At 35.3% G+C, this 12,794-nt stretch overlaps 1 protein-coding gene across 2 annotated transcripts in view; it reads right to left on the reverse strand.

Moving 5' to 3' along the window:
• Nucleotides 1–12,794, reverse strand: part of COL4A5 (collagen type IV alpha 5 chain) — a 225,875-nt gene that overhangs the window by 125,496 nt on the left and 87,585 nt on the right. For both annotated transcript variants that reach the window (XM_032392788.1, XM_032392787.1), the window contains exons 2-3: nt 11,036–11,095; nt 612–701 (exon numbers count right to left, since the gene is read on the reverse strand). In XM_032392788.1, coding sequence (XP_032248679.1) covers nt 612–701; nt 11,036–11,095 — 150 coding nt within the window. The remainder of the gene's footprint in view (nt 1–611; nt 702–11,035; nt 11,096–12,794) is intronic.

Consider the following 12,794-nt stretch of genomic DNA (forward strand, 5'->3'; position numbering starts at 1 on the left):
AGTTAAGTAAAGGTCAAAGACCTTTATGACACTTAGACCAAAGACTTAATGACACTACTTCAGTTTTAGAAGCAGAACGGACTAGCCTCAATTCCTTGGCCCAAATAGTGTTGGATAACAGCACAGCCCTTAACTTCCTGCTGGCCAACCAAGGTGAGGTCCTCACTGGTACTGTTCCATGGGGAAAAATGGAACAGTGGGGAAAGATCCTAGGTGCTTTTTCTGCTTAAACATTTTGCTTATTACACTGTCACAGTAAAAGGCTTGACGGTTCCTTTCATTTTGGCTTCTTTTCTTAATCAGCTACTCTGACACCTGGCAGTTTAGCTCTCTCCAGCTCAGCTGAGCTCCTGACAAAATTTAATTTTTGTTAAGGATCCCAATAACCACATCCAATTAACAGCATCTTCCAAAAACATTTGAATATGGCAGTAATATTCAGTTTTTAAAAAACCCAACAATAAAATACAGACTCTTAGCTATTCTATTATTTTATTTAGATATTAATTTCTGGCTATAATTCAATAATTTCTTAGTTGATTTGACAGCTAGTCCCACATTTAAGATGCCTTCATGCCTCTAGTATTACTGGTTGGCAACCTGGCACATACCTTTTGTCCCCGAGGCCCTGGAGGCCCTTCTGGACCTGGAAATCCAGGCAAACCTGGATGGCCTTCCAAACCTGGAAATCCTCTCTCCCCCTGCAATTGAACAAGAGTGAATGTTATTTGTGATGAAGTTATTTGTGAATTTTCAAGCATGGGTATGGTTGAGATTCAAAAAGATCAAAAGACTATCTAGAGAACATTAATTTAATGATACTAAATTCATAATATCCACTAACATGAGAAAACGTATAAGATGTAAGTGGAAAATCATAAACCATTCTGAATTTATATCACATATGGTAATGTAGTCTCTTGCTTTCTTATAAAAGTAAAAAGCCTATCAGAGATGAAATGAGGTTTAAACATATTGACATCAAGAGTTTAACAGGGAAGATGGCAATAAATTCAGGAAACCAGGTCTGTAGGGGTTACATAAAATAAGTATGGTGCAGGAATGAAGAAGTGTAAAAGAAAACCATCTGAGAAGTTTTCAGATTTGTTCCAGAGTAGAACAGTTGCAGGATTATCCAGAATGGCAATTCATTAGCTGATGACATAAATTAGTCAGAAAAGGGCTCCAGAACATCAAAAATTTTATATTTCTTCTGTTTGTAAAATTAATACAAAAAGGAATACATGGTTATTGTAGAAGAACAAAAATCATATAAAGAAAAAAACCACCAGCAATTCCTCTACTCAGAATTATTAACTGAACTGTAACTCAAGTCCCAGTTCTGACCACAGCACTTATAAACATCAGCACAGAAGGGCTGCCAACCTACTAGTAAGGTTTCCTACATTTTATCAGCATCTATACAATAAGGTTGCCTGATGTGCATATCTGCACAGACAGATAGGTGGGCGTGTAGAGCTGCCATCTATACTAATATATCATTATATCAACATGTTAGGGTTAGTTAACTTGCATATAGCCAATTATAGAAAGAGTGTGAGCCCTGAAACCCTGGGAGATCCAATCACAGAAAGCAAATTCACCACTATTAAGTTTAAGAACCCTGAGGGCTCACTGCTCCATGGCTTGTGCTCCCAACTGCAGAGCTGCAAACAGTTCCTCTCCTTTTCTAAGTCTTGAAGTCTGAGTCTCTGGACCTCATTCTAGGAACCTTTTCACCAGATCTTATCCACAGTGACAGCCTAGGCAGCACCTGAGAAAGAGAAAGCATCCATATCTATAAGGCAACTGACTAATGGGCCATTGGAGGCACATGCCCCTAGAGGTTGTGCAATTGTTGGGTCATAGGGTAGCTCTATTTTTAACTTCTTGAGGAACCTCCATACTGTTTTCCAGAGTGGTTGCACCAGTTTGCATTCCCACCAACAGCGTAAGAGGGATCCCTTTTCTACACATCCTCACCAACATTTGTTGTTTCCTGAGTTGTTAATTTTAGCCATTCTGACTGGTGTGAGGTGGTATCTCATTTTGATTTGTACTTCCCTGATGCCAACTGATGTGGAGTATCTTTTCGTGCGTCGGTTGGCCATTTGGATGTCTTCTTTGGAGAAATGTCTGTTCATGTCTTCTGCCCATTTCTGACTGGATTATTTGTTTTTTGGGTGTTGAGTTTGGTAAGTTCTTTACAGATCTTGGATACCAGCCCTTTATCTGATATGTTTCTTGTCAGCAGGAGTCTAGCAAATTTTGTTTTTAGCAGTGTGCACTTGGACACATTTCTTTGGCAGAATTGACATATTTTATTATTTGTGTGTTAAACTTACTTTTTAAAAGCAGTTTTATTGAGGTACAATTAACATACAATAAACTGCACATATTTAAAGCATACAATTTGAAATTTTTTTCACATATATAACAATCAAAATAATGAACATATCTATCACTCACAAAAATTCCCTTGTCTTTTCAACAAATGTTGCTCAACTAGTCATCCATATGCAAAAAAAAAAAAAAAAGAATCTAGACAGAGACCTCATATTCCTCATAAAAATCAACTCAAAATGGATCATAGATGTAAATACAAAACTATAAAACTTCTAGAAGACAGCATAGGAGAAAATCTAGATGACCTTGGGTATGGTGATAATTTTTCAGATACAGCAAAGGCACAATCTATGAAAGGAATAACTGATAAAGTGGACTTTGTTAAAATTAAAAACTTCTGTGTGAAAGACAGTGTTAATGGGAATGAGAAGACAAGCCACAGATTGGGAGAAAATATTTGCAAAAGACACATCCAATAAAGAACTATTATCTGAAATATACAAAGAACTCTTAAAACTCAACAATAAGAAAACAACCTGATTTAAAAATGGGCCAAAGACTTTAACAGATACCTCACCAAATAAGATATACAGATGGCAAAAAAGCATATGAAAAGATGCTCCATGTAATATGTCATCAGGGAAATGCAAACTAAAACAATAATTACATACCACTACACACCCATTAGAATGGCCAAAATCTAAAACCCTGACAACACCAAATGCGGACAAAGATGTGGAACAACAGGAACCCTCATTCATTGCTGGTGGGAAGGCAAAATGATACAGCTACTTTGGAAGACAGTTTGGCAGTTTCTTATAAAACTAAATATATTCATATGATCCAGCAATGTTTCTTGGTATTTACCCAAAGGAGTTTAAAACTTATATCCACACACAAAAAAAACTGCAAATGGATGCTTATAGCAGCTTTATTCATCATTGTCAAAACTTGGAAGCAACAAACATGTCCTTTAGTAGATGAACAGATAAAGAAACTGGTACATCCAGACAATGGAATATCATTCAGCACTAAAAAGAAAAGAACTATTAAGCAATGAAAAGACATCGAGGAACTTTAAATGCATATTACTAAGTGAAAAAAGCCAATCTGAAAAGGCTGCACACTCTGATTCTAACTATATGATATTCTGGAAAAGAAAAAATTACGGAGACAGTAAAAAGATCAGCGGTCGCCAGGGATGGGAGTGGTAGATGAATAGGTGGAGCACAAAATATATGTAGGGCAGTGAAAATACTCATATAATAATATAATGATGGATACATGTCATTCATTTGCCCAAATCCACAGAATGTACACCAAGAGTGAACTCCAAGGTAAACTATGAACTGTGGGTGATAATGATGTATCAATGTAGGTTCATCAACTGCAACAAACGTACCACTCTGGTGGGGGATGTTGATAGTTAGGGAAGCTATGCATGTATGCATGTGTGGGGCCAGGGGGTATATGCAAAATCTCTGTATCTTTCAATTTTGCTGTGAACCTAAAACTGCTCTAAAAAATTAAGTCTTTAATTAAAAACAATATTGAAGTGAACATCATAAGTATAAAAAAATTTTGTGTTCCCTTTTATAATATTTTCCTCATGCCTCTATTCATCTCCCCCAGGTGATGACTGCCTTACTTTCTGTCATTATAAATTAATTTTCTTTTTCTAGAATTTTATATACATGGGATTATACAGAATGTACTCTTTTGTGTAACTTTTCATTGAGCATAATTATTTGAGATTTAGACATGTTGTGGCATATGTCAATAGTTCTCTCCTTTTTATTGCTGAGTAGTATTCCACTGTATAAATACATTACAATTTATTGATTCACCCACCTGTTAATACTAATTGAGTTGTTTCCTGTTTCTTGTTGTTACAAATAAAGCTACCATGAACTCATGTGCTACTTATATATAGATATATGCTTTCAATTCTCATAGGTAAATGCCTAGGAAAGGACAGTCATCTGATAGGTTTACACTTACCTTTTAAAGAAACTGTCAAACTTTTTTCCTAAGGGTTTGCATCATTTTATATTTGCATCAGCAATCTATAATAGTTCCAGTTGCTCCCCATCCTTATCTATACTTAGTATGGATATATTTTAATATTTAGACATTCTAGTAGGTTTATAGTGGTATCTTATCATGGTTTTATTATGCATTTCCCTAATTAATAATGTTGAGTAACTCTTTATGTGTTTATTTGCCATCTACATATCTTATTTTGTGAAGTACCTTAAAATCTTTTGTCACTTTGTTTCTAGTTTAATTGTACTTTGGGATGTTTATTTTATTAATGAGTTTTGAAATTTCTTTACATATTCTGTATATAAAACTTTTTATGAGATATGTGATTTGCAAATATTTTTTTCCTAGACTGTGGGTTGTATTTTCATTCTTTAAACAATGTCTTCAGAAAAGAATAAGTTCTTAATTTTGATGAAATACAATTTATCAACCTTTTCTTTTATGGATTATGTTTTTGGTGTCCTAAGAAAAATCTGCCTAACCCAAGATCATAAGGATTTTCTCCTATGTTTTCTTCTAAAATATTTCTAGATTTAGGTTTTATATTTAGGTCTATTGTCTACTGTGAGTTAATTTTTGTATACAGTGCAAGCAATGAGTCAAAGTCTATTTCTGTGCATATGCACATCTAATTGTTTCAGTACTATTTGTTGAAAGAGAATCTTTTCTCCACTCAACTGCCTTTGCACTTTTGTCAAAAAAATCAATTCATTATATATCTGTGGGTCTATTTATGGACTCTCTAATTCTGTTCCATTCACCTATATGTCTATTCTTTTGCTATTAACACACTATCAAGTTTACTACAGTTTTAGTGTCTTAGAATTGTGTACTATATTGTGTATTTCCTTCTTTTTCTTACTTTAAATTTGATTTACTTGTCCTTTTCTACCTTCTTAAGTGGAAAATGTAGGTCACTGATTTTAAATCTTTCTTCTTTTCTAATATAGGTATTTAAAGCTATTTCCCACTAAGCCCTGCTTTAACTCGATCCTACAATTCTCAGTATGCTGCAGTTTAATCATTATGCAACTTGATGTATTTTCTAATTGTCCTTGTGATTTCTTCTTTGGTCTATCAGTTATTTAGAATAGTGTTTCCTAACTTCCAAATAGTTGGGAATTTTCTACATATTTTATTATTAATGATTTCATACTCATTCCATGTGGTCAGAGAACATATACTGATGTTTCCAATCATTTGGTATTTATAGGGCCTCATTTTATGGCACATCATATGGTCTATCTTGGAGATAATTCCATTTGCCTCTGAAAAAAACCACATTCTGTAATTGGATGTAGGACTCCATATATGTCAATTAGGCCTAGGTTGTTAATAATGGAATTCAAATCATCTGTGCCTTTACTGATCTTTTTTTTCTAGTTGTTCTGTCAATGACTAAGATAGGTGTGTTAGGATCTATCAGCTATGACTGTGGATTTGTCTATTTCTCCCTTTAATTCTGTCACTTCTGCTTCATGTATTTTGAAGCTCTGTTGTTATGCTTTAAATAGTCTTCTGTCCATCACACAAGATCCCAAATAGCCAAAGTAATCTTGAAAAAGAAAAACAAACCTGGAGGCATCATAATTCCAGACTTCAAGTTATATTACAAAGTGGCAGTAATCAAAAACAGTATGAAACTGGCACAAAAACAGACACATAGATCAATAGAACAGAACAGAAAACTCAGAAGTAAACCCACAACTATACAGCCAATTAATCTTTGACAAAACAGGAAAGAATATCCAATTGGAAATGGACAGTCTTTTCGAACAAATGGTGTTGGGAAAACTGACAGTGACAGGCAGAAGAATGAAACTGGACCACTTTCTTATACCATACACAAAAATAAATTAAAAATGGATGAAAGACCTAAATGTAAAACAGGAAACCATCAATATCCTAGAGGAGAAAACAGGCAGCAATCTCTTTGACCTCAGTTGCAGCAACATCTTGCTAGACACAGCTCCAGAGGCAAAGGAAACAAAAGCAAAAATGAACTGTTGGGATTTCATCAAGATAAAAAGCTTCTGTACACTTAAGAAAACACTCAATAAAACTAAAAGGTAATTGATGGATGGGAGAAGATATTTGCAAATGACATATTGGATAAAGGGCTGGTATCTAGAATCTATAAAAAAAACTCATCAAAATCAACACCCAAAAAATAAATAATCCAGCTAAGAAATGGGCAGAAGATATGAACAGACATTTCTCCAAAGAAGACATCCAAATGGCCAACAGACACATGAAAAAGTGCTCAACATCGCTCATCATCAGGGAAATACAAATCAAAACCACAATGAGATACCACTTCACACCTGTCAGGATAGCTAAAAGTAACAACTGAGGAAACAACAGATGTTGGTGAGGATGAGGAGAAAGGGGAACCCTCTTACACTGTTGGTGGGAATGCAAACGGGTCCAGCCACTCTGGAAGACAGTATGGAGGTTCCTCAAAAAGTTAAAAATAGAGCTACCCTATGACCCAACAATTGCACTATAGCAGCACTATCAACAATAGCCAAATAATGGAAAGAGCACAAATGTCCATCCACAGATGAATGGATAAAGATGTGGCATATATACAATGCAATATTACTCAGCAATCAAAAGGAAAGAAATCTTGCCATTTCAACAACATGGATGGAACTAGAGTGTATTATGCTAAGTGAAGTAAGTCCTAGAAAGACAAATATATGATTTCACTCATATGTGGAATTTAAGAAACAAAACAGATGAAAAGGGAAAGGGAAGGAAAAATAAAATAAGAAAAAAACAGAAAGGGAGGCAAACCATAAGGGACTGTATAGTTAAGAGAACAAACTGAGAGTTGCTGGTGATGGGTATTAAATGGGTATTAAAGAGGACACTTGTGAAGATGAAAAAATAAAATAAATAAAATTAGCTGTTATTTTTTTTAAAATGGGCAGAAGACATAAACAGACTTTCTCCAAAGACATCCAGATGGCCAAAAGACACATGAGAAGATGTTCATCATTATTTACCATCAGAGAACTGCAAATCAAAACTACGAGCTATCACCCCACAACTGTCAGAATGATTAAAATCAACAGCACACAAAACAACAGGTGTTGGCAAAGATGTAGAGAAAAAGGAACCCTCTTGCACTGTTGGTGGGAATGCAAGCTGGTGCAGCCACTCTGGAAAACAGTCTGGAGGTTCCTCAAAAAGTTAAATATAGAACTACCCTACGATCCAGCAATCACACTACTGAGTGTTTACTGAAGGAATACAAAAATACTAATTCAAAGGGATACATGTACCCCTATGTTTACAGCAGCATAATTTACAATAGCCAAGATATGGAAGCAGCCCACATGTCCACTGGTTGATGAATGGATAAAGTAGAGGTGGTATATATATACAATGGAATATTACTCAGCCATAAAAAAGAATGAAATCTTGCCATTTGCAATGATACAGATGAAGCTAGAGTATAATGCTAAGTGAAATAAGTCAGGGAAAGACAAATACCATATGATTTCACTCATATGTCGAATTTAAGAAACAAGACAAATGAACACAGGGAAGAGAGAGAAAGATAGAGAGACAAATCAAGAAACAGACTCTTAATTTAGAGAACAAACTGATGGTTACCAGAGGGGAGGTATGTGGGGGGATGGGGTGAAATACATGATGGGGATTAAGGAATACAACTGTCATGATGAACACCAGGTGATGTATGGAAGTGCTGAATCACTATATTGTACAGGAACTAATATAACACTATATGTTAACTAAATGGAATTAAAATAACCCCCAATTTGTTCTTTGTATTTAAGAGTCTGGTTTTTGTTTGTCTTTATTTTTATGTATATTTTCATCGTATATAACAATTGTGTTGGCAGATTTTTCAACTCTCTAATGTTTTTACGTTGTTATACAGTATTCATCCTCTTGGATGAAAAGTCTGTCATCATTCATATCATTGTGTCCCTGTATGTAATATGTATTTTTTCTCCAGCTTCTTTCAAGATTTTCTTTTAATCTGTTTTTTTTTTCAGTAGATTCATTATGATGTGCCTAGGTATAGTTTTATTTTTATTCTGCTTGTGGTGTGCTGAATTTCTTATATCTGTAAATTTATATTTTTCACAAAGTGTGTGAAATTCTTGTCATTACTACTGCCCCTTCGATTATTATTCTTTTTTCTCCCCTGTTTACTTCTCTCCCCGTTGTTATAGGACTCCATTTACATTTGCATTAAACCATGTGATATTGTCCCACAGGTCAGTGAGGCCCTATGCATTTGTTTTCTTTTTTTCTTCAAATTGTATCTTTCCTCTGATTCATCTTTAAATTCACTGACCCTTTCTTCCATCATCGATTCTGCTGTTAAAAGCCTAACGGGTGAATTATTCTTTCTCATACTTTGCCTTTTAAATCTAGATTTTCCTTTTTTTTTTTTTTTAGTTTCCAGTGCTCTGTTGTAATTCTCTATTTGTTCACTCATAAGAGCACATTTCCCTTTAAATCAACAAATATATTTATCTTATCGCTTTAAATCTTTGTCTACAAATTCTAACATCTGTGTTATTTCAGAGTTAGTTTTCATTCATGAGTCTTCTTCTTGACTATGGATCTCTTTTACCTGTTATTTCTTATGCCTAGTAAGTTTTTTTTTTTTTTAAAGATTTTATTTATTTATTTGAGAGAGAGAGAGAGCACATGAGAGGGGGGAGGGTCAGAGGGAGAAGCAGACTCCCTGCCGAGCAGGGAGCCCGATGCAGGACTCCATCCCGGGACTCCAGGATCATGACCTGAGCCGAAGGCAGTCGCTTAACCAACTGAGCCACCCAGGCGCCCTATGCCTAGTAAGTTTTAAGAGCAAATGAGACATTGTATATTATAGTCATCCTAGATTTTTTTTATCTTCCTCTGAAGTGTACTGAACTTTTGTTTTCGGAAATAGTTAACTCAACTGAACTAACACTTAACTTTGTTTTCCCTTCGATGGACAGCAGTTAAATCTATGTTCAGTTATTGCAGACTTCCAGCTGTTCCTTTTGGTGGGTTGTGTGAATCTTCCCCTATACATACAAAGTTCAGGGTTCAACCAAGAATTTGGGTGGAATTTACAAACAAATTTTTGGGCTGTGCTCTCTGTGCCTCCCTCTATTGCAGCATATCCCCCATCACTTTCCAGTCATTCTGGCATCCTCAACTCTGTCCTCTTAACTTCTTAAGCCAGTAAGACTGTGGCTTTTTGTCTGGGTTATAGCCATCCTCTGCCATGCAGACTGAAGGACACACTCAGGATAAAAGCCCATAAATGCAAACTTGCCCCGTGTACTTCCTTTCTTCCAAGGGTAGAATCCTCTCTACTTTTTTCCTGCTTTTCCTATGCCATTAAGTAGGTATAAATTTTGTCTGCTTCTCCCTCTCCCTCTCCCAACAACCCTCTCCCCTCCACTCACCCCTCTGGCTCATGCTCCCATGTGCATACTCTCTCTCTCAAATGAATAAATAAAATCTTTAAAAAAAAGTCACTCTACCAATATCAGAAATGAATCTCTTTTGGTCTTTTTACCACTACAAAAAGCACACCCTTACTATAAAACTACTCCCCTCAAACTAACGTCACTTGAATAGGTGTTCTAGTTAACACTAGTCAATTATTATTAACAGGTGCTCTGTTAGGAAGAAGTGAGTCAAATGGAGCTTGGAAATATAGCATTGCAAAACAAGCAGGTTTCTTTACTCCAGGACTTTTAAACATCTTTAATGTGCTAGTAGACCTTCTATATCCCTAAATGGAATATGCTCCTGAGATACTATCCTAAACTTTTTCGTATATAATTAGTAAAATGCACTGATTCATTAAAAAATATTTGAGCCCCATACAGTGGAGACTAGAGTATGAACCCCTTTCTCCTAGCATAATTCTCTTTAGGCCACAATTCGTTATCCCCTTTCTCCTAGCATAATTCTCTTTAGGCCACAATTCGTTATCCTTTTTTAATCTTCTAATTTCACTGTCAGTCACTGACTCAGAGGGGCTAGGTTTATGCTATTTAATCCTCACCAATACTTACTGTGTAATTATCACATGTATACAAAAGGGGTGCTGCTATGGGAAAAGTGAGATAAAAATAGAGATTCACCAATCATTAACTCACACGGACTAGATAAAAATATATGAAATTGCCTAGCATGATACCCAACACAGATTAGTAGCCTGATGTTAGGTTCCTTCTTAAGTGTCTTTCCCTCTTTTGCCTCTTAAGTCAGTGAGTTCAACCAGATTGATCATAGGTTGGCAGACTACAACTCTCAGACCAAATGCAGTAATAAGTCTGTTTTGTATAGTCCAAGAGCTAAGAAATTTTTTTACACTCTTAAGGGCTATTTTAAAAATGAGAGAAAAATGTGTGACACAAACCTTATGTGGCCCACAAAGCCTAAATTATTTACTCTATGGTCTTTTACAGAAAATGTTTGCTAATCCCTGAGATATAGTCTAATCCTTACAGCAATCTAAAATAAGCAGTATGGTAGAATTCATTTTATTTACTTAGATGTGCAGTAGAAGCCCTATTTTTTTTTTAAAAAAAACATATTAAAACATTATTTTACTGGTTTTACTGAGTTTTCAAAGGCTCATTTCAAATCTTACCTTTTCTCCTTTTACACCACTACAGTCACATTTTGATCCTGGAGAACACCCATAGCAAGCCTGTAAGGAAGAAAAAAAGGGAGGAAAATGATTAAATATGAACCTGAAAACCAGTCTCTGACTTACCCCTCAACTAAATTCAACAATCCAAACTTATTACCCAAATAGCAGAAAAATATCTGAAAGAATACATACCAAATTGTGAACAATGGTTACCTCTGGCGAAGCTTGCACCTTTTATGGTACACACTTCCATTTGATCTTTTCACAATGAGCAGATGTAATTTTTATAATTTTAAAGTGAAAAATATCTTTAAAAGATATTAAAAACTTAAAAGAATTCAAACAACTTCCCTGTAGTATGATTTGCCACTTGTCCAAGCTCTTAGGAACTCCTTCTTTTTGTACTAACATCACATGCAAGAAATGACCTTTCAATCTATATTAGCAATGACCTTGGCAACTAGCCAAAGATGTCTGCTGGTTGAAGTTGCTTGTATCTTGGCATTCGTGAGCAATCACGGAGCATAAAATACATAATACTATCTTTTACCAACTTTTTAAAATTTGCTTCCACTCTCTCATTACTAGTAGCTCAGTCTATAATGATTCCAACAGTTTTACCACAAATGTTCCCACAGCCTAGATGTTCTAAAGAGCCACTACTAATAAGTTCATTAACTCATAATAAGAATTGAGGTCTTGAAGCCAGAAAAATATCCTCCTCTAAAATAAGAACCCATAAGAAGGGCACCTAGCTGGCTCAGTCAGTGGAGCGACTCTTGATCTTGGGGTTGTGAGTTTGAGCCCCACATTGGGTGCAGAGATTACTTTAAAAAATAGTAATCTTTAAAAAATGAAATAATAAAATAAAATAAGAACCTATAAGAGAAAAAGACAGTAGATGACTTCTGACATCCAGATCTACCCTATACTCTGGCCTAAAGCTGAACTGCTTAGAAAAACAAATTGTAATTAGTTTAACACATGTAGATAGCTCACCATTTATATACAATATGGTAGTATGCTTCTCATTAAATAAGAGAAATTTTTATGTGATGTAAATACCAAGTAATGTGTATCAATGCTCGGCCTCGGAAGACTGTGACTTAAAAAGTACCTTAGCCTCCTTCCCAACGTTCCATGTGTTCCTTTGCTCCAACTACTACCAGAATACCTTCCCAATTCCTTATCAACTACTGACCTCATCCTTCTACTCATAACTCCTAACCCATTCAGCTGCAACTAGAAGCCAGCCACATGTTCAAACTCCTTTTCCTGATGAAAGCAAACAACAATGGCTTGATGTTGGAAGTTAATCTCTTACTCATATTGCAAGATGTTGTTCCAGTAAAAAATGCTTCTGACATCTCTAATCTAAAGTCTGTTATGCAGCTGTTATTTGTCATACATATGGGATTAGGTTATACACTGGTTTTAGTATTATACATCAACTACAAGTTAAATGGACTTATACAGACTTACTCATCAAACATGAATTGGGCACGATTAGAGGCCAGAAAACTTGTTAGGCACTACAGACGAATAAGACACAGCTCCTTCCAACATATAAAACTAACTCAACAAATACTTATTGATCATCTGTTATGTGCCAGCCACTATGTTATGTTAGGTGCAGATGGAAGATGCAAAGACAGTACATATTGCTCTCTAATAGAAAGGATAATTCCATATGGAAAAATTACATTACAGTGTGTCAGGAACAGAGGTTAATTTAAGATACATAATATTGTTTTGT

Source organism: Phoca vitulina, unplaced genomic scaffold (genome assembly GCF_004348235.1).
Source record: "Phoca vitulina isolate PV1807 unplaced genomic scaffold, GSC_HSeal_1.0 scaffold69, whole genome shotgun sequence".
Classification (NCBI taxonomy): Eukaryota; Metazoa; Chordata; class Mammalia; order Carnivora; family Phocidae; genus Phoca; species Phoca vitulina.